At 45.0% G+C, this 25,179-nt stretch overlaps 2 protein-coding genes across 8 annotated transcripts in view; one reads left to right on the forward strand and one right to left on the reverse strand.

Annotated features, from left to right (window-relative positions):
- LOC308123037 (uncharacterized protein) overlaps positions 1 to 13,781 on the reverse strand; it is a 38,370-nt gene extending 24,589 nt beyond the window's left edge. For all 7 annotated transcript variants that reach the window (XM_080485285.1, XM_080485284.1, XM_080485283.1 and 4 more), the window contains exon 1: positions 13,437 to 13,781. In XM_080485285.1, the coding sequence (XP_080341411.1) occupies positions 13,437 to 13,503 (67 nt within the window). In that variant the 5' untranslated portion in view covers positions 13,504 to 13,781. The remainder of the gene's footprint in view (positions 1 to 13,436) is intronic.
- Positions 13,782 to 19,546: 5,765 nt separating this feature from the next.
- Positions 19,547 to 25,057, forward strand: meaf6 (MYST/Esa1-associated factor 6). Its single transcript, XM_080485717.1, has 7 exons — positions 19,547 to 19,712; positions 21,088 to 21,203; positions 21,357 to 21,444; positions 21,545 to 21,590; positions 21,676 to 21,868; positions 23,546 to 23,579; positions 24,593 to 25,057. Exons 1-7 carry the CDS (start codon positions 19,623 to 19,625, stop codon positions 24,605 to 24,607), a joined length of 582 nt encoding a protein of 193 aa, XP_080341843.1. The 5' UTR covers positions 19,547 to 19,622; the 3' UTR covers positions 24,608 to 25,057.
- Positions 25,058 to 25,179: the final 122 nt, after the last annotated feature.

Consider the following 25,179-nt stretch of genomic DNA (forward strand, 5'->3'; position numbering starts at 1 on the left):
AATGAGTTTAAATGAGTGGGACACACTGAGAGGGTGACGGAGGAGTGAACGCCATCGGCTGGAGTTCAGATACCATGAAATTCTAGTTATGAGGCACCGCTGGATGTTAATGAATAAATGGAATCAAAACATCTTCCAAGACATAAGACCATGTCTAGTGGACTTTACAGTTTGTGGTGGTGCAGAGTATACGTGATGAAAATATCTATATATTCCCCAAAACTAAACAATTACAAGAGAAAATGACTAGAATCTCAACATAAAGCAAATTTATTGAAACTTTCTGGAGCAAAATACAATGACATGTCCATAAAACTTCTCCTGGAGCTGTTGCATTCTGGGAGTTTTGACAAACTCCCCCTGACAGTGTGGATTTGAGGCTAAATGCTCGTTGGCTCGCTTCCATGGCAGCGTCTTCTGTTTGACACCGTTGACCCAAAGGACTCCGACGCTCCTGAGAAGAACCAGTCCCACCGTACTGCGCAGAGAAGGAAGTAAAACCAACAACAGATCACGAGGTGCCACCGCCAGCAGAACAAAGACCACAGGGAACTTTGTGTATTTCATTGGTTTCAGACATGGGCGGGGCCAAATGGCTCCACAGCGCCACCTACAAGTTCATGTAAAATCTGTGGTTTGGCAGTCTGACATACACCAAACCTCCACATGAACCACGGTCATCACTGCCAGCAGCTTTAAACATGAGCAGGAAGGGACTCAAACTATGGAGTAGTCTGATTACATTGGATTTCAGATGGAAGCAGCCAAGGTGATACAAGATTCAGCCAAAACAACAGAATTTTATCCTCCAATGCATGAAAGACAAAGTTTACGATGGAAATAGGAAAACCATTGGTGCTTGCGGCCACCAATCAGCAGTCAGCGAAGCAGCACCCATCAGTTAACCTGGACATGGTAGCTTTTGGTTCACCGGAGGATCAACTGAAGCTTCGCCCATCAAAGCCCCAGATGGTGGGAGAAGCTGACATGGACGGTCGCTGCACAGCAAAGTGGAGAACTGGGACTTTTTCTGTTGTTTGATTCGTTTTGATTCGGTACATCGCAAATATCAGCAACTAAAAGACGCTAGAGACAATTTGCTGCAACATCCCCCTCAACTCCTGTGATTTCTGACACCCGACACCAACATTTCCTGCAGGTGAGACTGAAAGCTGAGGTGCGTTCTGATGAAACGAGGCTCCTGTGTCTCTGCAGGCGTCAGAGCAGAAACACACATGAAGCAGGTGAGCAGCCGGTTTGAGAAGCTCCGTTCAACACAGAAACACTCACTGAGCTGGACGTCCTCCTGCAGCCTCCTCGGGTTTCTGTGTCACAGGGACAGACACCCGGGTTATAAATAGCCAGAAGCGCCATACTGAGAACGTCGGCCATAAAAGGGGCTGGCGACTGTGGAGGCACCTTGGGACGGCGGTCACTGCAGAGTGGCAGCAGGCGGCAGGTTTTCAGCTCCGACACAGCGTGTGTGTGTGTGTGTGTGTGTGTGTGTGTGTGTGTGTGTGTGTGTGTGTGTGTGTGTGTGTGTGAGATTCGCTGGAGAGGAAAACAACCTCCATCTGTTTTCAGCACTAACAGGACAGAAATGAGTGTTTGGTAACAACCTACCAAACTGACAGAGTAACTGAAGCACACTGTATTCAGTGATCCAGTCGGCTCCATTTACAGCTCTGATCTGGTAAATATTGATCTCCTATAAACATACTAGGTTATCCATAACTCTTCCCGTGGGCATCATGAGCAGAGGAACGGAGGGAAATCACCTGTATCACTGTCGTTAAGTGCAGAATAATCTCACTCCACAAAATCAATCTAGGTCCATGTTTCTTCTTGTTGCTGGCTGTAGAAACTCAAACTGTGTGAAACGGGTCAGCCTCCATTGTCTGCATAAGGTGTGTGTGTGTGCGTGTGTGTGTGTGTGTGTGTGTGTGTGTGTGTGTGTGTGTGTGTGTGTGTGTGTGTGTGTGTGTGTGTGTGTGTGTGTGACGAGGGGGACATGTTGGATCTGGGTCAGGCAGACCTCAGGAATCCCTGGCATCCACATTTCCTGTGCTTTTATTTTACGGTCTGCCTGGGGAGGATCAGATGATCAGATGATCAGTTGATCAGATGATCAGTTGATCAGTTGATCAGATGATCAGTTGATCAGTTGATCAGTTGATCATCTGATCAGTTGATCCACACAAAGGAAGCAGATCAAACACGCTGCAGCGCGCTGTCGAAGCAGAAGGACGGTATCTGTTAGTTTTTAGCTTCACAGACGGACTCCAGGAATGTCTCACCTAAAAAGCAGCCCCATGTGTCCCTGAGGGACGTCTTCACCTTTCCTCTGTGCGCTGACAGAGAAACACTAAAGGCTGCTGGGTAAGAAGCTCCTCCCCCCCGGGGAGACCAGAGGAAACACATTCCTGCCACCAAAACAAGAATCCAGTGTGACAGCAGGAGAGTCACGTCAGCTATGAATTCACTTTTTATTCATTCATGCATTTTTTTTTAACTTCTAGTGAAGACAGGGCCCAAGGCTGTGGTTGATCTGAGGCCGTCAAAGAAAAGCAGAATAAAAGACTTTGTAGAACCTGGAGGGGAGCTGGGAAACCCCAAGATGCTTCTCTCTGTGAAGGCTTCTACTTGAGTGTGTTTGCTGGATTGGCGTTACAGTTTGCTGCTTCTGAGACCATCTCTGGTGGCTTGATGGAAAAACAGGGTTGGGAACCATCGACCTGTAAAGTTTGAGTCACATGACGATATCAAGACGTCTCAGGTGAAAACCTTCAAAACCTTTTAGAATCTTTGTTTCACAATAGATTTGTGTTCACATTTCAGTAACGATGTCCGTTTACCTGGAAACAGCAGAGACAGTGGAAATGAAGTCATTAACATGTCAGGCCACTAGTTGGCGCTGTTGGTTGTTTTGTTGATGAAACCACACACACACACACACACACACACACACACACACACACACACACACACACCAATCTGCTCTAAACACTGGGGGAACACAGACGTTGGACAGACCACTAGGTTGGATTGTTATCACGGTGACTGTCAAAATAAAACTACCAAGTCCCAGGAGAATATGGACTCCACGGAGGAAACTTTGTTCTGACAGTCTCTACTGAGCATGTGCAGAACTAGTTAGTACTAGTTAGTACCACCGCGGTGAACATGCGCCGTAGCAGTGATTCAGAAAAGTGGTGTTTTTCCTGTTTTCATGGAAACAGAGTATTTTCCCCGGTTTCCAAGGAGACGGAGTCTGAAGGGTTTAGAAAAGTTACACCTTGGGAGCCATTTTCAAAAAGTTGTGTTTCCAGTGGGTCCGAGCAGCGTTGTCATGGAAACAGACGGCAAGATGTCGCGGAAGATTTTTCTGTTTTCATTTGAAAATGTTAAAAGGAACTTTAGTCTGAAAACACTTAAATCAGTTATAGAAGCTGGAAAATATAAATGTTTTGGTGGTAAAAGTGGTAAAAAAGAAGAAAAAGAAAAAGTTGTTTGATCGTCTAAATGTTTGTTTTATTGTCGGAGAAGCTGCTGATCAACCAACGACTTCTGTTTTCTAGATTCTGTCTTATTCTGGCGTCTTTGACATGTGGAAATCTAATTTCTTTGTTTTCAATTGAAAATTCCATTTCAATGGTTCCAAAATCCACTTAACTCCTGACGAGAGACGAGAAGAGGGAGATCATCCAGTCTGGCTGTTTCTCTTTATCTAAGAGGAGCTTCCTTCTCCACCCTCTGCTCCACTGCTCATGTGGGACCTTTGGCTTTTCATCCACATTTTATCGGACTGCAAAAGAACCACGAGACGCTTCTGTTTGTTGACTATAAATAAACCCGAATACAAGTAAAGATGTGCAGCTTCCTCTCACAGCAGCAGCAGCAGCAGATTTAAAGGTCAATGAGTCGACCGGGTGTGACTTAAAGAGCCACAAAGCAGCAACGAGCTTCAGGCGGCGATCGCCTCCACAGCTCCTAATGACATCAGGACATGGAGGAACTCTGCCGCTCGGAGCGACGAAAGAGGAGAAACCCTTCAGTTACTCCAGGTTAGATTACAGAGCGCTCGCTGCTCAGCGTATGACTCTCAGCTGGTTCCTCAAGACAGCAGACAGCCGGCGGCGCTCCGTCCTCACGCGCCAAACTGTCCTGCCTCAGTCACTTCACAAACACCAAGTCTTCAATCTCACGGGAAACAAAGGAGACGTGAAGCTTTTCATTAGTGACTGTGGAGGTTTTCCATTACGGAGCTCAGTCACGGCTGGGGGGAGGAAAAAAGTCTTAAAACGACTTTTCATGTGAAAACGTTTGTTTCAGGGAAGTTTCACGTTGACGAGGAGTTAGCCGATGAATCAAACCTGATTAATCACACTTCCATCATATATTTATAATCTATAACTTCATTGGTTGTTTAAAATTTGCAGAGCATGAATGAACAGTGAACAGAAACATCTGGACATGGAAATAGATTTAAATCTATAACGCAATATAATGAGAAAGAAAAACTAGACGACAATAAATGGCTTCATAAAGATCTGGAAAAGAATCTGGATTTACATTCAGGAAACTTTGAAATCAACAATTAAAAACAACTTCTTGAGGTTTAAAACTGAATATCTTTAAGTGTTTAACATTTTCTGACAGAAATCGGTCTCACCGTCTTTTTCTGCAAAACAAAGAAAATAAATAGAGAAACGGTGTTTAGACGTGTTCGAACAAGAAAGACAGAACTGAGGAGTGGATCAAGATAAAGCTGAAGTGTTTACGTGTAGAGCTGTACATGAAAAAACCCTCTGAAAAGGACAAACGCAGTATGTTTGGAGGTATACGAGTGCAGATCCAGAGGAAAGAGGCTGATTTATCTATTTAAAGCTCGAAGCAGCGAAGAGGATTTGCATGTTTGTCACTTTGGGACCAGAACTTGTTTAGAACCACAGAGAAGTCGGTTCCCCAGTCACGACCCAATCAATCTAGGTCCATGTTTCTTCTTGTTGCTGGCTGTAGAAACTCAAACTGTGTGAAACGGGTCAGCCTCCATTGTCTGCATAAGGTGTGTGTGTGTGCGTGTGTGTGTGTGTGTGTGTGTGTGAGGAACCAGCAATCACTCTGGAATCATCCGTTACTCAATCGTCCTGCTTCTCTTTTTATCTGCTGGTAAAACTAATGAGGTCAGAGGTCAGAGGTCAGAGGTCAGAGGGAGAAACTGTCGCAGGATTTCCTCGGCGATGGAGGGAGGAGGAATATTTGTGTCTGAAGTTTCACTTCTTGAGCTCAGACTCCGTCACCTCACTGCTGGTAATGAGGACAGATACAAGCAGAGCAGCAGGTCTAGTAGAGCAGTGGGTTTAGTAGAGCAGTAGGTCTGGCAGAGCAGCGGGTTCAGCAGAGCAGTAGGTCTAGCAGAGCAGCGGGTTCAGCAGAGCAGCGGGTTCAGCAGAGCAGTAGGTTCAGCAGAGCAGTAGGTTCAGCAGAGCAGTAGGTTCAGCAGAGCGTCCTAGCTGGTGTGCTATACTGTGGCCACGTGTCCAAAATGAGGTCAAATCAGGGATGAACTCTGGAAATAGAGCCAGCAGCTCAATGTGACGTAGTTTGCTTAGTCTGAGCTGAGGAGTCACTTTCTCAGCGGTGACCTCATCATGACATCATAACCACGGTCAGCGGTAAACAGAGCACTCATTAACAACAACAACAAAAACAGAGATGTGACTCGCTTCAGGCTGGAGCAACACACGACAACAAGCTTTTATAAAAACAAGACGAGGCCTCGTTTCTCAGCTGAGCTCTTCTTTTTAGTGCGAGCAGCAGGTTCAGCAGAGCAGCAGCAGGAGGATTAGCAGAGCAGCAGGATTAACAGAGCAGCAGCAGGATTAGCAGAGCTGCAGAAGGATTAGCAGAGCAGCAGCAGGAGGATTAGCAGAGCAGCAGAACGAGGATTAGCAGAGCAGCAGAACGAAGATTAGCAGAGCAGCAGCAGGATTAGCAGAGCAGCAGAAGGAGGATTAGCAGAGCAGCAGCAGGATTAGCAGAGCAGCAGGAGGAGGATTAGCAGAGCAGCAGAAGGAGGATTAGCAGAGCAGCAGGAGGACGATTAGCAGAGCAGCAGAAGGAGGATTAGCAGAGCAGCAGGAGGAGGATTAGCAGAGCAGCAGCAGCAGGATTAGCAGAGCAGCAGGAGGAGGATTAGCAGAGCAGCAGGAGGAGGATTAGCAGAGCAGTGGACGTTCATGTTCCTGCACAGGAGGCGTTCAGGTGCACAAACACTGTGGCCATATAATCTCTAGAAAATATATTTTAAAGTATTTTAGGGAGAAATACTGCATTTCTGAAAAAGGAACAAGAGGATTTCAACCAGTTGAAAAACATGAAAGTTACTTTACTAGTTACTGAAAATACAAAGCAACTAGTAACTCAAGGGAGTACCTGCTGTGCTGTATTTACATCACTCAAAGTGTTTTATGTGTATATACTGTATCCGATTACTGTTTGTTGTGTTCATTAACATCATCAGTTATTGGGAGGAAGATGCTCTAATACCTTAAAATAGAAACAAGAAACATCGACGTCACTTACATTTCCCATCAGCTGCTTTCACTGTGACTCTGACTCATCTTAATAAACAAGTCCAAGTAAGTACAGAAACATCTTTTAAAGTACTGTAATAAAGTGGAAATACTTGGTTTCATAACAGAGTCAACACGTGACTCTCACTTCTGATTTCCTAAAACCCAAACGGAGGCTGAGTGATGGAAACACGGAGTCAACAGGAGCGGATTTAGACCACAGCTGCTGCAGTTCTGGACCCAGAAAGTAGGACATAACTGAGTAAGGTGGACCGGCGGCGCTGGAGGCTCCGGTTTAATCTGGAGCTTCTTCTGGGTTCAGCTCGACAGGACGACTCAAATAAACAGAGCGAAGCATGACCGAGCAGATTCCTGAGCGAAGCATGACCGAGCAGATTCCTGAGCGAAGCATGACCGAGCAGATTCCTGCTTCCAGGAGAAACGGAGGAGAAACTCTCTGTATTGAGGCTTTGCAGATTATTCTTTTTTCCAGACGTGGAAAATTACTTTGAAATAAAAAAAAATGTTTTGACCTTTTTTCTGTCCATAAAAAAAGAATCTTTGCACTTGTAGTTTTACTTGCACTGACAATAAATACAGCAGGAGAAATACTCATGCATATTTTCTGCATAAATTCAGCAAAAATGTGAATATTTGAAAAAACTACTGTCCTCATGGTGCGTCTGGGGACAATTAATCACAATTCTGGTTATAAAAGTAGTTTACCTGAGAATCACAATTATGTGTTTCACACATTTTCGTCTTAATTTTGTACAAAAATCTTTTTTTTCTTGCATCAAAAAAGTAATAAATCCAAAAATATAAACACGAAGCAAACAACCCAGTAAGAATAACAAAGAAATGTGTATTGGATAGTAGCAGACACAGTTTCCTGCAAAGAAAAATAACCTACAAAACAAAAGCTGATAAATAAATGAGATACAACAGCAAAAAATAAAATCGTATCGCAGAAAGAAGTGAACTAATAAAGAAGATAAATATCACGCTGATAGAAGGGACATATTAAGGACAATAAAATTTAAACTACTTCCAATCACTGAAAAGTTTCTTTTCTCGATGTTTCATTTCAATATTAAAGTTTCAAACAATAATCTCTACATTTCTTCAGTTTAAGTAAAAATATCCAAAATTCACTCATTTATTTGCATAAAATATTAAATATTGAAGAACGTCCCGTGGCATGTCAGCAACAACAGATATATATACTGTATATCATGTTTTTTATTTATTGGAACAACAGAATATAAATACATTTTTCCATGACTTTCTCTCTATAAAACTAGTTTAATGAATGTTTTGTTGGAATGTTTCTGACGTGGCGTCTATAGATTTTATTTTGAAGTTATGGAAGTGAAGAAAGCTTGAATCTTTCTGGGCGATGGAAAGCTGGAGGACACGGCGATGCTCAGCGCATCACAAACATCACATCCTCGGACACGTTTCCAGGTCCATTCAAGGATCCTGGATGAGAGGAAGCATGGCGGGTCGCCCCAGTGCACTCTGGGTAACGAGGTGGCGTCGCTGCGGGAGACTGCAGAGCCAATCGATCCCCTGGTGCAGCAGAAAATCAAAAAACAAGTGACTGAAGCTCACGAAGCTCATGAAGCGTCTTCAGAGCGTCTCTGTAGGATCGGAGGGTTCCAGGTCTCAGGCCAGGCCTGCTGCTGGTCAACGTGAGCCGACGCCCCCCCCCGCCGTTCGACCCCACCGTTCACCCTCGCCGTTCACCCTCGCCGTTCACCCCCACCATTCACCCCCGTTGTTCACCCCCGCCGTTCACCCTCGCCGTTCACCCCCACCATTCACCCCCGTTGTTCACCCCCGCCGTTCACCCCCGTTGTTCACCCCCACCGTTCACCCCCGCCGTTCGACCCCGCCGTTCACCCCCGCCGTTCACCCCCGCCGTTCACCATCATCCTCAGTCCTAACATCCTCTGAGTTCAAACCGTTTTCCTCCGTTGTGCTGCAGAGGTCACCTGATGGAATCGTCTAAAAACAAGTACTTACTACAAGATCAACATAAAGACCTTTTTAATTTCACCTTCTGGTGCAACATGTTGAAAACACTGAGGCATTCTGGGAGTTCTGACAGAGTTGCTGCTGGCAGCGTGGCTCCCAGGATCGTGTGATGGACCGAGGTACCTCACTCTCATGGCAGCAGCACTGAATCTCAGCTCGGGTCTAAAGACCTTTTTGGTACTTCATCTAAATATTTGTCCTTTTCTTGAAGCTTTGGGCAGATTGCAGCCTCTTGCAGACCTTCTTCAACACCCCTGGTTCACCAGGTCTCTAAAACTCTAAAGTAGAGTAATACAGTTGAGTATTAACTTCCTGTGCAACGTGAAAAGCACACAGACATCTTGAAGGGTTCCCCTGCTCACTGGTTCCACCAGAACATAAAGTCCTGAAGGAGTTGAAGCTGCTGAAGTCGAGAAAAGAAATGAATGTAAATGCACTGCACCTCCAGTCCAGGAGGGGGCGACGAATGGAAAACCGTAACTTTGTTTCTTGAGACGACAAAAGAAAGAAAACCTCTCTGAAAGTCTTGAGGATCCAAACATTTGAAGACTTTGATCGTAACCAGATGAAGATAAATAAAGAAAAACAATAAGCCTTGGAGACGATACAGCGCGTCCTCATCCAATCAGACATGATTAGAACTACAGGCCACGCCCACAAAGAACCATGGGAAATTCCACCCGGAGACTTTCTGAGGGGCAAGAAATAAACTTAGATTTGATTAGAAGCGTGTTTTCTCTAGTATTTGACTTCAGCAGGATGTTTTAATGAATCAGATCAGAAATAAAGGAAGCTGCTCTGCCCTGAAGCAAGACGTCGTTAAGACTCGTCTTTCAGGACGCCAGACGATCTGACCACGCCTCCTGTGTAGCCGGTGTGCGTTAAGAAGGTTTCAGCTGCATTACTGTGGAACAATTAAACATTAATAGACGAGGTGAAGCTGAGCGGAGAAAGTGTCGAGGCGGCAGAATAATAAAAATCCCCCGGTGAGACGGAGAAGCCTCCAGGACCGGATCAATACCGAAGACGCTCCTGAACGCATCACGGTGACTCTCACGCTGCTTCACGTGCAGCCGACCGGCAAAACCAACTTTGGTCTTTTTAAAACTAAAAACTGGATTAAAACCGATTTACTGTGAAGTGAACGAGGAAAGTTGATCTTCACTCCGGTGAGGAGCGTCCTGCGCTTAACAACAGTGGCACACTGCATATAAAGGCCCCGTTTCCATGACAACACACGCATCGTTTTAGCGTTTTGAAAACATCCATTTACACAGAAACAGCAGAAAAGCTGGAATCAATGTAGTTTGTGAAGTTTTGTCTTGTCCCAGAATCCTTATTTTAATCTACTTCCTGTAAGAGGAGGGAGGGAATAAACCAAAACAGCTCAACTAAAGACCCTCACACAGTTTTATCAGCCAGTCGTCATTATGACGGTCAAGCTAACGGGTACGGGTACGGGTACGGGTACGGGTACGGGTACGGGCACGGGTACGGGTACGGGCACGGGTACGGGTACGGGTACGGGTACGGGTACGGGTGGAGGGTACGGGTACGGGTACGGGTACGGGTACGGGTACGGGTACGGGTACGGGTACGGGTACGGGTACGGGTACGGGTACGGGTACGGGTGGAGGGTACGGGTACGGGTACGGGTACGGGTACGGGTGGAGGGACACCCAAAACACCAACTTGTGCCTAAAAGCAGGATTCCAGCTCAGCGTGTGTGTGAATGATTTCTGTCTCTGAAGCTCCTTCGTGTGTTTAAGATCTGGGTTTCTGGTTCTGGTTCTGGTTCTGTTTGTGGTTTTTGCAAGATTTTTCTCTAAACAACAGTTTTGTGGAGAATTTGTCACTTTAGAGTTTTTGTATTTGTTCCTGAAATGCAGAAGAACAAAGAGCTGCGAGTCATTTGAACAGTTTAATAAGCGTCGAACACTCGGATCCTTGTGGCTCCTTCTAATCCAGCAGTAAACTTAATAAGATTCAGCTTCTTCAGACTCTTACGTGAGCAAAACAACATATTTTGGGATAAAAACCTCCCAGTTGTTGCAGTTCTGAGAGTTTCTGCTGGAGACTGCAGTAGCTTCAGTTTAATGAAGGAGTCGGACTAATGACAGATCTGCAGACGAGGGTTTCTAGTTCAGCTTCTATATTTCCAGTCGGCCTGTGATCCTGAAAGTGTTCCAAGAACATAACGTCAGCGTGACGGCGGCTCAGGGCCGGAGGGAGTCCACGTCTCATGATCACTTCCACAGAGGAGCGTTGAGCTGCTGGCCGGGCAGCAAACGTCCGTGTGGACGGCGAGTCAGCAGGGAAGCTTTTTATTTAATGGGGGAGAAAGAAAGAGTGAAGTTCTGTGGAGAGGAAGCTGGTGCCACTCCTACTGGGAGGCTCTGAACATGTCAGGTCTTGGAGAGGCTTAGTTTGACTCCAACACTCCCCGAGTGTGTGTGTGTGTGTGTGTGTGTGTGTGTGTGTGTGTGTGTGTGTGTGGGGGGGGGGGGGGGGGGGGGGGGGGGGTCTGAGCTCCTATCCTGCCCCTCCAGCGAGTAAAAACTGCCCTCAGACAGAATGGAGCTGCTGGACGGCTGATCTTTGATGAGAGGTGACACGAAAGGTGAGGTAAGGAGGGGTAAGGAAGGGTAAGGAGGGGTAAGGAAGGGTAAGGAGGAGTAAGGAGAGGTAAGGAAGGGTAAGGAGGGGGTAAGGAAGGGTAAGGAGGGTTAAGGAGGGGTAAGGAGGGGTAAGGAAGGGTAAGGAAGGGCGTTGAGGATTGGGATGATCCACAGGCATTAGGAAGGTCTGCAGCCTTCAGACCTGAATGAACCACTTGGATTCAGATTCACGGTGCCCCCCCACCCCCCCCACCCCCCCCCACCCCCTCCAGCCCCGCCGGCAGAAACAAACTAACCCGCCAGGCTTTGTCTTCCTTTGTGCAGAAGGAGGCCGGCGGCTCTGGAGGGAGTCAGAGGGAAGGAATGCTCCTGTTTATCTGACGCCCTCTGCCTCTTTCTCTCTCCGTCACCAGAACCTCACATGTTGGTGGATCCTGCTGCCCTGGACCGCCGGACCAGTCCAGGAACCTAAACACACTTTGTTTTCAACAGGCCGCCGGGCAGGGCCGGACCGGACCGGGCCGGACTGGGCCAGAACAATACCAGCATGTTTAGTCGTTCAGGAAAAATGTTTAATGTTCAAAGAAACTGACCTGCAGAGGATCGTTCCAACTAGAGGGTCAAATATTAGACCTGAGGGCAACACACACACACACACACACACACACACACACACACACACACACACACACACACACACACACACACACACACACACACACACACACACACACACACACACAGGACCAGTACCAGGTCCAGGTCCAGGACCGGGACCAGGACCAGCATTCCAGGAAGTAGCTTTTCCCCATCTCTAGATGTGTGAGTGGTTTCATTACAAAAACAAACACCAGCGCCAACTCCTGGACCAGCATGCTCACTGCATCGCTTTCACCGTTTCTCCAGTTTCCGTGGAAACGGGCGTCGTACTCAAAACCTTTCTGACACGAAATCTGAAAAACGAGGTGTTGTTATGAAGGGTGACACGTGTGAGCAGGAGCATGACTGGAACCAACACACACACACACACACACACACACACACACACACACACACACACACACACACACACACACACACACACACACACAGCGGTGATAGAAAGGCTCCATCCTTCCATCCTTCCATCCCGCCCTCGCTCCATACATCCCCCCTCCCTCCCTCCCTCCCCCCCTCCCTCCCCCTCCATCCGGGGGGAAACGTGGGGGAGGGCAGGAGAAAGTCACCTTCGTCATCGGGTGAAGGTGCAGCTCCTGATGAACCTCAGTATGGATGAATTCATGTTTTATCTCAGCGTGTATGAATGTTGAATGACATGAGAGACAGTTTCTTCAGAGCGTCTTCCTTCCATCACATCTGCACCACTCGTTCATCCTCCTACTTTTCCATGAGTGTTCATTCGTACGCAGTTTGAGCTGCAGAAGCGTTTCTGGTCTGTGGTGTTGCTGCCTTGTGCCGACAAACACATTGAAACTGCAGAAATACTGTATAGAGGAGTACTGAAGCTGACTGAGATCAATAATTCAATAAGTGAATGTGTGCCAGCATTAAAGGAAACAGCTATAGCAATCTTGGATGTTCACAAAAATGACATTATTTTAAAATAATGCATCAGATGGGGTTCTAGAATTCAATGATTTTACTATAAAAGGTCCAGAAATAGAAGAAAATCTGTATTTTGAGCCTCAGAAAAAACATTTGAGGATTTTTTTAAAGGTTATTAGACAAATCAAGCTTCCTAGAATCAATCAAATTAAGATTATGAGAAGATTTCAATGTTTTGTGGTGCAGATTCATTGAGAAAAGAGATTTCTGGTGTCGATATGATGAGAAGAGCTGGATTTAGTGATATAATCTGGATATTTACAGGGATTGGACATAAATCCAGCTGAGCCTTCATCCTGCATGTTGTCATGATTTGTGGTTGTGCTGCATGTTGACTGTGATGTGCTCTCCAGTGTCAGGGGGTCAGGGGCGGTGTGAGCCCGGATGGGGGCCGGGGCCGGGACCGGGACCGGGACCGGGACCGGGACCGGGGCCCCCCCTCCGGGACAGGTTTGGTCATGGAGAGCGCCGCACGGCGCAGCATTTCCAGGATGTGAGTGATAATCTGACTCATTTATTAATCCCAGCCATGACACGGTCTCATCATCACACTATGATCAGAAGCTTTTTCCAGTGAATGATTGGAATGGAAACTCACTCTTGTCAGTCAGCGTCAGCTTCTCCTCCAGATGACGACCCAGCTCCTTATAATCCATGGTTTCCATTCAGTCCCGGTCCCGTTGCTGTCATTCCTCAGATTACAGGAGATGAAACTCCCAATCCAGATCTGACAAACACGCCCTTTTGTAAATCCACAGATCAGAAGCAAAAACAAGATAAAAAAAAAAAAAGAAAAGAAAACGAAAACACCCAAAGAGGAGAGAGAGAGAGAGAGAGAGAGAGAGAGAGAGAGAGAGAGAGAGAGAGAGAGAGAGAGAGATTGAAATAGTCCTGGAGGAAGAGAGCAGGTCTGAGTGTTCCAGACTCAGTAGATCAATAGACTGGGCTGTGGAGGGCTTTACTGGAAAATCTACTGTGGGAGGCTCACGAGCGTCACTCTGACGTCAGTCAAGCTGCAGTAGAGGTGCACGCCACTTCCGTTCTACTCCTTCACAATAAAACACTTGTTCGTGGGACTTTTGTTGACATATAGAAACGAATAGAAATACTTTATAGAGCAACAACTACAACGAAACAAGAAACTGATGATTAAACGTGGACGTTGTTCAACGCTAATACAACCTTAATACACTCCTGTTGTAGAGAAGACTCCCAAGATCTTCCAAATGTTCTCTGGAGGACGACATTAGTCAACACTGCCATCAATCTTAATTAAAAAGGCATCTAACACTAGAATAGAATAGAATAGAATAGAATAGAATAGAATAGAATAGAACAGAATAGAATAGTCCCTGCACCCGAGTACAAAAGATTTATTATATTTTGTATATCTTTATGATGGAAATCAATAAAATGGAATAGATCGCAGTGATAATAGAGTACAAAGAGTTCGTCGGTTCAACACCCACAGCGGACAGGTCGACACCATCAGCTTGATGGAGCGCCATAATGCGGCCGCCTCTCACAACCTAGAAATAGAAAAAAAGAAATTCTCCAAGAGGGTTAATAGAATAAGAATGTAATAGATTAGAATAGACATTTCTGGTGTCCTGTCTAAAATATAAACAAGTAAAAAATAGACCAAAGAAATAGAACAAAGTATAGAAATTCATGTGGTCAGATTCACGAAGAGAAAAACAGCAACACTGGAATAGGTGAGATTAAATCAGACATTATGAATCCCACAAGCGGAGGTTCGGTCATCATGGCAGCAGTTCTACGTTACACAAAACAGTTAAAGACAGGATAGCTGCACACAGAGAATAGTCTGTGAATAAATAAGTAGATAACTACATAAATAAATAGAAATACAGAGACCAAGATGGGGGAAAATACACAGTCACAGGAGCAGTAACATTTACAATATTTGCAGTACTTCCCTGTACAGCAGTACCAGGACAGTGTATTTACATTTAGTTTGTGCTGATGAACAAACTCCCAGCAGCAGGTATGAACGATGCTGCGGCTCCTTCCTGCCGCTGAAGCAACACAATGTTGTCATTTACACTTAATCACACAATTCCAAATATATTTTGTGTGATTAAGAGTAATTGGAGTCCTCAGAGAGTAATTAGAGTACTTACTCTAGAGGGGGGTTTATTGTTGAAGGCTGCACTGTACCGGAAGTTCCTCCCGCTCGCGGGCTAACGTCACAGATCTCAGAAACAAACCGCGTGTCGAACCACTGGACCGTACCAACTGAATCACTCTGGAACTATCAGGTTTATCTGCCAACCGAGATCCGGAACCCCTCTGGGAAATGTGTCTTTTTCTTCTGCACAATCTTTCATCTGTACCAGACGTGTTTACAGTGCTTTACAACAGGAAACTAAATATTTGTCTGTTTAGGAATGAGAGCGGAGTGGTTTAGTCCGTCAGATGATTCCCAACAGCTGAACGCAGTCAGAGGTTTCAATACTGCTCACATCGGTCATTACTGCTGGTACTACTGGTACTGCTGGTACTGCTGGTAAATACTCCACTAGTAACTGTCCAGACCAGGAGACAGATGCTGCCGCAGTTTCAAAGAAGAAGTCAAGCGAGCTCCACGGCGGCCGCTGTCATTTATGGACTATGCAGTGTTCTATGTCCGATAACTGATTTCAAAATAAAAGCTCCAATTACGTCGCCATGAATCCTTGAGAACTTTTCTAAAGAATGACATATTCAGCTAAAAACTACATAATAAAAGTTCATTCAAATAATGTATGGGTGGAATTCAAAAATCCTTTTACAATATAATATCATGTCCATCTTATTTCACAATATGATGTTGCATTTCAAAATAAAATCCATTTGAAGCCAAACATTTGATGAATTGTCTTATTGATTTGGCCGACCATCCCAGGATACCACTCGGTCAATATTAGAAAATTTTGATGTGTCATTTCAAAATAAAATCCCTTTGAAAATTAGAATATAACCAAAGACTCATTGAATTCATGTTGATTTTACTCCAAAATTCCTGGTTGTTATGAAGTCATTCCACATCACAGTGATAGTAAGCCATGCCAGGAGACCAGTCAGTTAATATGAAGGAATTCTGATGTGTCATTTCAAAATAAAACTACTTTAAAAATAATCCCTAGTGGTTGTGAGGTCGTTCCACATCACAGTAATCATAGATGGTCGGTCGGTGAGGATTTTTAACCTGCTGCTTCGGCAGAGAGGATCTCCCCTCTGAGGCGTTCTTTGAAACAGTGCGTGTTCACACTTGCCTGCACCTGAGACACGGGGAGGTTCTGAGTACTTCCCCTAAACCCACAGAGGCATGTCAGTAATTACCCCTGCTGCACGCTGCCTACGAAAAACTCCCCTCTGACCCAAAAAGCCTGCACCTGCACTGAAAACCTCCGGAGAGATGAAGAGGAGGGCGAGTGCAGCTCTGTCTGGGAGCCGAGGTATGAAACTCTCTGGAAGTAAAGCCGCAGAGTGCACAATGGTTGGGTTTTACAGGGCGAGTACACATATTTGGAGAGCACACTGCTGAAGTCAGAGTCTGAATATAACTACAGCTGCTGCAGTGTGGGAGGGAAGCGCCTCCAGTTGGTGTTGCTATCAGCAGACGAAGCTGCGGTTTGAAGACGATGGAGAGAAAAAGAGTTTGGCCCAGCAGGTCTGAGGGACGGCGTCGCTCCAAGTCCAGAAAGCATCTCTGTGAAATTCATTTCAACATCTGGAACACAAACTCTACGTAGATGTGAGAAACGACTCTACAAACTGTGAGGGGACGTCATGTTATAATGACGACAGAGCAGCTGTGATACTGTCAGTACTCCATCGTTAACCCTTCACAGCAGGGAAAGCTTCATTCATTTCATATCCAGTAATAAGAACTAATGAAACACCAAAACTCAGGATGAAATCTGCCTTTATATCTGATCTTTGTGTCATTTTGTTGTAAGTTTGTGTCTCTGGGAAACAGTTTATTTCCTGATCAGTATACGGTATATCTAGTCACGGTTGTGTTTTGTGTATCTGTGATCTTTCTCAGGTGATTTTGAGCTCATCTGTAGATGTTTGGTTCTTTTTGATGGGGTTCTGTATTTCTCTTCAGTCTCAGTTTTTCCATTTTGAGGCTATTGTGTGTTTGTCTGGAGTCATTCTGCATCCCTGTGGTCATGATGTGTCGTTTCTAAATGTAGTTTGTGGTTATTTATGAGGTGTGTGGTAGTTTTGTATCTTGAAGGTGAGACATTGAGATGATTCTCGCTCTCTTTTTGGTCTGATTGTTATAGGTTTAGTTCTTAGTAAGTTCTTGGAGACTCTGAATACCATTTTGGTCATTTATTTGATGGTTTCTGTCTCTACTCGACATCACAGTAATCTGAAAATAAGCATTGTGGTGCAAATCAGGAAAGCATGGGTGTATGACTTGTCCTTCAGAGGTCAGATGTGGAGGAATCTCTCCACTCACCCGGCTGTCCGGTGAGGTTCTGATGCAGCCATTTGTCTGAGATGAAGTTGTCCCACATTGCTCACATACAGAGTCACACTCCACCCTCCGCTGTCATGTGGACATCTCAGCTGTTCCTCACTGGACCTGCAGCTGCCGCCGGGCCACACCGACACGTACTCCGATATCAGACGACGTTCATTCTCATCCTGCCCGATGTGAAAACCGTCCGACCGTCCTGCTCTTCAGAAGAGCTTCAGACAGGAACCCAGAGCCGGGAGACGTCGTGGAAGGAGGACGGCTTCGAACCCGAGGATCATAAAAACCTGAAGAGAGAAAGACGGAGAGTTTCGACCCCATGAAATGGTTGTGAAGTGTAGAAGATCTCAAACTGAACTTTTACATGCTTCTTCTGGCAATAACTTAGAATATTTGGTTAAACAAGCGACTTCTCGTGTCTTTTTATGTTATATGATGTTCTTATCAATGATTTATTTTTGGCTCAATAGGCAGTAAAAAGTCTTCTTAAGCAGGTTAGATGCGTCTGATCATGGTTAATATAGTGTCCAGTGTATAGTCTGCTCCTGATGGACAGAGCACAGCTTTAGTTGTGCTTGTTAGACGTTTTGAATGAAAAGAAAATCTACGTAATGAATCTTTATACATAGTCTGCAAATGAAAAGTATAACTTCTCTTGTGCGAGTGAGATTCTTTCCATTTGAAATATAGAATAATCTTTTCTATGTAATCCTCCACTGTAGCTCCTGCTGGGCTGTCAGCCCCATTGACACGACGTCTTCAGGTGAAAACCAAATTGGGTTTTGTGGGTCTGTTTACAAAGCAACGCTGTTAGGAGCCACTGAAAACACAACTTTTCGAAACACTCCGTGTCCGTGGAAACATAGAAAACACAACTTTCAAACTGTTTGGGCTCCGTCTACCAGTCCTGCGCTCCACGGTCCGAGTAAAGGGTTCTTCTGCACATGCTCAGTAGATGTTTATGAGAGAAGTTCTTGGAACATTTCTTTGTGTTTTTCACCAGAAAGTTTCATTAAAGTTAGTTTCATGTTGGGATTGGACTCATTTTTTTGTCGTAATTGTTTGGTGTGAAAATTAAGATATTTTTATTAAAGATATATATTTTCTTTTATTAAAGAAAAACTTTGAATTTAAAGGTTATTATGGCACTAATGTACCGGTCCGGCCCAGTCGAGATGACTTTGGAGTGTTTGTGGACTCCTGAACTAAAATGTGTTTGACACCTCTGAATGATATTCAGAAGTTTTCTCACACACACAGATCCGACAGAATCCTCCTGATTTCCTTCAGAACCAAAGTGACACGGAGTCGTTCCCAGAGTCGTTTCTCTACCTGGTCCTGGAAGCACCCCAGCCTGCTTGTTCTGAAGTATTCTCTCTGTTCGGGATGCGAATGCGGCGGTGGGCTTTGGATGTTGAGACGGACGGTCACCTCCTCCAACGTCATACTGCCCGGGGGGCCGGGGCCCGGGGAGGGGGGGGGGGGTTCTCTTTCAGTCTGAAACGGAAACAACAAAGTATTTTCATGTTGTACTGATCATTGTTGAACTGAGTACCAAAGAGACTGGTGATGGAAACCTCTTGGTCTGGTATGAGAAGCCCTTCTTCTCCTGCCTCGGTATCACAGTACTCTAGTATCTTGTCGGTATTGAAGGTGCAGACCTCTGAAATACTTCTTTATACAAAAAAATATAAAGACAGGGTGCAAAGTTTTCTACTAGTGTTGAAGTCAAGACCCCCTAACTCGAGGATGGTTAGGGTTAGGGTTAGTCTAACCCTAACCCAAGACTAGACTAGGACATCGCTAGAACAAGACAAGACCAGGACTTTAAGAGGCTGCGACCAAGTCCAGAACAAGACCAGAGCATCTCAAGAACAAGACAAGACCAACAATTTAAGAGACTGACACTAAGTCAACACCATAATGAAAACGGTCTTACACGTCATTTTCCTAATTCTGGAATTAATGTGCATATTAATTTTAAAAAAGTGGCATTACAAATAGTTTTAAAAGGAGTTAAAGGCTTAAGACATTTTTTGGGGGGTTTCAAAAACGTGATCAAAGTCCTTTGAGACTTACTTTTATTAGGTCCTCGGTACATTTTGCCCATACTTGTTAAAAATGTGCGCCTCTTCTCGGGTTCGCGCGGTTACCATGGCGACATAAACATGCTCGAGCCGACCTCATCTTATCGCGAGACCTGAGCGCCCTCTGTCGGCGGTGGCTAACGGCCGCTAGCTCCGCGCTCTCCCGCCCGACGCCGTGTTGTTTGTTCCAGACCCATCCATCATGGCGATGCACGCCAAGGCGACACCGCCGCAGATCCCGGACACCCGCCGGGAACTCGCCGAGCTGGTGAAGAGGAAACAGGAGCTCGCCGTGAGTCTCCGGTGTCGCGTTAGAACCAGAATTCAGAGTTTTAAATGGAGGAAAATTGCAGCTGACGTGTTGTCGAAGGCACGCTGTGTGCCGAGGCCACGCTAATGCTAAGCTAATGCTAACAGTAACTGCTGCTGCATGCAGCTTCTGCTACGTTGGTGGGGCACGTCGGGGCTGCAGCTGCTGTTTACGGTGATGACGGTTCTTGTAATGTTTAACTGCAGCATTGAAGTTTGGACTGATGTGTTTTTATTTACCATGGAACACTATGTAAGGTCTGTTGTTCCAGAATGCTAACTGCTAGCCAGTATGGCTACAGTCGCCGGGTTGAACTGACGTCTCGCGATATTTGGACTCATCTCGCGTGTTCCATTGAATTTTAAACTTACGTTTTGTGCATAATTAATAAAAGATATAAAAGTGTCCCATGGCGTAGATGATGTATGTTTAACTCAGACATTCTAAATTATTTTAAGTGATCCACATTGGAAAGGAAAAAAAGAATAAACATGATGACTACTGTTTACATGTACTGTTTACATGTACTGTTTACATGTACTGTTTACATGTACTGTTTACATGTACTGTTTACATGTACTGTTTACATGCAGATTTCTTTGTAAAACTTAAAAGCGTGTTTTCTTTGTGGACTTATACAAGTTAAGACTAAAACAAAATCTCATCTTTAGAGAAATTATTTTACCACACTGTCTTATTCAGCTCATGTACATGTTAGTGTCTAATGACTGCTTATTATTATTATTTAATCTTTACATTTGTACTGAGAGTGCACAGTTTCTTCCAACCGAAGTCTAATTCTTCACATGTAAACATTTCTGGCCAATAAAACTGGTTCTGAGAGAATTGGAAGTTTTTGTACTCCAGCAGTTGAACTTGTAATGTAATCGCATTACAAGTTCAACTTTTCCATGTTGTGTAAACATGGAAAAAGTGAATAGCGTTGCAGCAGCTGCTGTCTAAATGACCATGATCAGATATTCAATGCATGAGTCTTTTATTATGAAACCCAATTGTGTTTTCTACAAGTTTAATTAAAGCAGTTAATTTAGAGTTTATGAGTAAAGTTCAGTAAAGTCTGAGCACCGCCACTCCTGTCGACTCTCAGAAATCTGTAACATTCTGTAATCCAGTAGATCCACCCTCTCCCCCGAGCACATGACCAAACCTTGTCGCTCACACGACTGTATTCTGTTTTGTCTCCACTGACCTTCACTTCTTTGTAAAGTCCGTTGAAAATATTTTACGTGCATTTCAGGGTTTAACATGCAAAGTTTCTGCATGGCTGTGCATTTCAGGGTTTAACATGCAAAGTTTCTGCATGGCTGTTTTTGACCCATTTTCATCCGTATCACAGGAAACACTGGTGAACTTAGAAAGACAAATATACGCTTTTGAAGGCAGCTACCTAGAAGACACTCAGATGTACGGCAACATCATCAGAGGATGGGACCGATACCTCACCAACCAAAAGTAAGCATCTCTCCTAAATCTCCTGGGCTCTCTGACGCTGTAATGAAGACATTCATCTAATTCTACGACTTCATTTCTTCCAGATCATGTTGTTTCTGCTTTGCTTCTTCAGGCAGTTTTAATTATCAAAACACTGTTTTGTAATTCAACCAGGAACTCCAACAGTAAGACGGACAGAAGAAACAGGAAATTCAAGGAAGCAGAGCGTTTATTCAGCAAATCGTCGGTCACATCGGTCGCAGTGAGTTAATCTCTTTTCCTTTTAAACTTTTAGGTTTTAGTTGTCTTCACGTGACAATCACAGAAATCCAGTTTGATCTCTCTCTCTTCCTGGTTGTCAGGCAGTTTGTGCGCCTGGTGGGATTCCAGATCACATGAATGAAAAGCGTGAGTTTATTTTTCTTTGGTTCAACTTCTTGACTGCAGCTCGTCTTGAAGCCCTGACCTGGATTGTATGTTATTATTTCCTCAGGTGAGGCGGGCAGCGGCACAGAAAGCGACACCTCTCCGGACCTCCAGAACCAAGAAAACGAGCCAAGCCAGGAGGACACAGAGGACGTGGACTCCTCGCTACAGGACCTGAAGCCTCAGAAGGCGGCCTCCTCGTCCTCCTCCAGCAGCCATCACGGGAGCCACAAGAAGAGGAAGAACAAAAACAGACACAGGTACATATCAGCAGCTGCTTGTCCTCCGCTAGAGACACGTAAACACCATTAATAACATTTCTATGCTGAAACTGACCCGCTGAGTTTTGGGGACTTTGAAAACTCAAATCCTTCGTCACTCTTCATCGCTAGTTTCACACTGTTCTGACAACACGTCACCTTGGTACCAACGCTGGAAGGGAGACGACTCGGCCGTTCATAATACACACATAATACACACTTAATACACACTTAATACACACTTAATACACACTTAATACACACTTAATACACACATAATACACACTTCATAATACACTTATCAACTATAGCTGTCATGACAGAGACGCAACACAAGGTGGAGCAGTTGGTACTGCTCATCTCTGTCAGTTTGTGTGGGGGGGCAATGACACGTCAACACAGTGCAGAGCCTCCAGGAGATGGATCAGTAGATTTCCTCCAGGTAATTATTGCAGATATGTTGGAAACGGTCGTCGCTGAGCGACACTGAAGAATAGATTAGAGAAGTGAGCCGGGAGTTGGAGGACACGTCTTCTGCTCCAGCTGGGAGTTGGAGGACACGTCCTCTGCTCCAGCCGGGAGTTGGAGGACACGTCTTCTGCTCCAGCCGGGAGTTGGAGGACACGTCCTCTGCTCCAGCCGGGAGTTGGAGGACACGTCCTCTGCTCCAGCCGGGAGTTGGAGGACACGTCTTCTGCTCCAGCCGGGAGTTGGAGGACACGTCCTCTGCTCCAGCCGGGAGTTGGAGGACACGTCCTCTGCTCCAGCCGGGAGTTGGAGGACACGTCTTCTGCTCCAGCCGGGAGTTGGAGGACACGTCCTCTGCTCCAGCCCAGAGTAATACTCCACTGCATGTTGTCCTGCCCCCCCCTCACACTGGGAACCTGCTCGCTCCGGCCACAGCTGATGGCTGCAGAGAGACTGCTGGGCCTTTAGAACCATGGATGGTTCTGACAGCTTTACCTAAAACTTGACGACTTTTTACCGACTTGTTGATGTGTTTGGTTAGAAACTGATGATGACGGGTTTATTAATAATAATAATAATAATAATAATAATGGAAATGTCTGTCCTAACCCCCCGACTCAGCGGGTCTAACTCTAAACTCTGGACTGGAGGTTTTTTAGTGTCGGGATGATGAACTAACAGCTGCTGCTCTCTTCCTCCCCTCCTCTTCCTCCCCTCCTCTTCCTCCCTTCCTAATGCCCCCCTCCCCCCCAGTCCTTCTGCCATGTTTGATTATGACTTTGAGTAAGTCTGAATTTTAATTCCAGTGGTGTTTAACATCCCATCATCTCTAGACTTTTCCAGTGTTTCTTTACGTTCTGCCTGCTTCAGTTCAGCTCTTCAGCCATGCTGCATGACCAAGTGTTTTTATTTTGAATGCACGTCAACATCCAGCACTTTAAACTTCACTGCATTATCCCGCCTGTTGATTTTTGCAGTATTTTCACATCTTTCTACCGCCGATTCATCCTTCATGTTCTTCCAGATGATGGTTTCACAAACAAACAAGAACACGCACTCGGTCCAGTCGTGTTCTTGTTGCTTTGCCTGTTTTGGTTTTAGGCTCCGTCATGGTGCAGTAGTGGCGCCGCTTTTCACCAAGACTTCAACCGAAAATCAGGTTTGTAGTAAAAAAAAACTTAATGCAGCTTTGCTTTGTTTACGCCGCAGGTTTGACATGAAGGTCAACAAGAAACCACGAGCTGTAAGTATTAATATCTCCTCCACGCTCCGCTTCAGGCCAAACTCCTGGCTCGCTATGACAACTACATCCTTTTCAGAACGTTGCCGTGTGAACACAAAACTCTGCTGAAACGAAAACCCAAAAACACCAGTTTGACTTGAAAAGTTGCTTTGACTCTCACATTTCTCTCACGTTACGAGTTGAAAAAGACATTTTTAAACCGTTTTACTGGAACTGTTGAGATCTTCAGACAATAAAAAGCACAACTGCTCGCTTGTTGGTTTTATTCAATTAAAATCTGTTAGATTACACAGATGCTTCAGCCCTCAACCTTTTTGATAAAGATTGAAATAATCTCCTTTGGACTTACAATAATAATGTGTTTTATGACAAAATAATTGTTTCTTATCATGATTTCTTCTCATAAATCAAAATGATAAGATCCTACTGGGAAAGGCCTTCCCCATCCAAACACCTCTCTCTCTCTCTCTCTGTCTGTCTGTCTGTCTGTCTGTCTGTCTCTCTGTCTCTGTCTCTCTCTCGCTCTCTCTCTCTCTGTATGTCTGTCTGTCTCTGTCTCTCTCTCTGTCTGTCTCTGTCTCTCTGTCTCTGTCTGTCTGTCTCTGTCTCTCTCTCTGTCTCTGTCTCTCTCTCGCTCTCTCTCTCTCTGTATGTCTGTCTGTCTCTGTCTCTCTCTCTGTCTGTCTGTCTCTCTCTCTGTCTGTCTGTCTCTCTGTCTGTCTGTCTCTCTCTGTCTCTCTGTCTGTCTGTCTCTCTCTCTGTCTGTCTGTCTCTCTGTCTGTCTGTCTCTCTCTCACTCTGTCTCTCTCTCACTCTGTCTCTCTGTCTGTCTGTCTCTCTGTCTCTCTCTCTCTCTCTCAGAGACACTGATTTATAGCTTTGCATGTTTTTGGACGTTATAATTACGCGTCACCAAGAAAACATCAAATGTTCCCGTTCAGATGCAGAAAACGGTGAAAAGTTTTTCATTATTCACTCTGAGTTCTTACAAACTGTCCTTTGTCCTCCTGCAGGATTATTCCACCTAACAAAGACGTGGAAGACCTGAGGACACACACAACCATGCACGCACATACACACAGGAACTGTGTGAAGAAACACGTTTTTTGGACTTTGTACGCCTTTTTTCTTTTTTTCTGTGGTGAAACTTCAGCCTGTACTGTTTGTATTGCGTGAACATTCCCCCTCACCACCGCCCCCCCCCCCCCCCCCCCTTTTTCTTTTTTTTTTTTTTTGACTTACCGTATAAAGTAGACAAACTGTGTTGCATGTTGCTCGTGGACAGACGAAGCCCACCTCCAGTAACACCACATCTTGTATAGTGTACTAAAAAAAAAAGCCATCTGTATTTATTATGTCGTTATTTTTCGTGTTTCCTTTGTAAAAATTAGTTTAGCGTCACAGTCGTGTTAAAAATCCCCCACATTCTTTTATGAGGTGATTTGTTTTGCAGAAAAAATAAAACCCAGATAACAGACGTGGTTTGGGTTGTTTGTGGAGCTCGACTGTTTAATGTCGGGCGTCAGGATTCCTGCAGGCCGTTAAAGAGCTGATAATGTTGGGATCTCAGAAGAACACAGGAAGTCGGTTCATTTCTGAT

The sequence above is a fragment of the Lipophrys pholis genome, assembly GCF_963383615.2.
Source record: "Lipophrys pholis genome assembly, chromosome: 17".
NCBI lineage: Eukaryota > Metazoa > Chordata > Actinopteri > Blenniiformes > Blenniidae > Lipophrys > Lipophrys pholis.

Bases quoted from the DNA above. Each gene is read 5' to 3' on its own strand.
- meaf6 (XM_080485717.1), top strand. From the start codon at position 19,623: ATGGCGATGCACGCCAAGGCGACACCGCCGCAGATCCCGGACACCCGC. The intron at 19,713-21,087 runs GTGAGTCTCCGG...TCCGTATCACAG, and splicing joins AGAGGAAACAGGAGCTCGCC to GAAACACTGGTGAACTTAGA. The intron at 21,591-21,675 runs GTGAGTTTATTT...TTATTTCCTCAG, and splicing joins AGATCACATGAATGAAAAGC to GTGAGGCGGGCAGCGGCACA.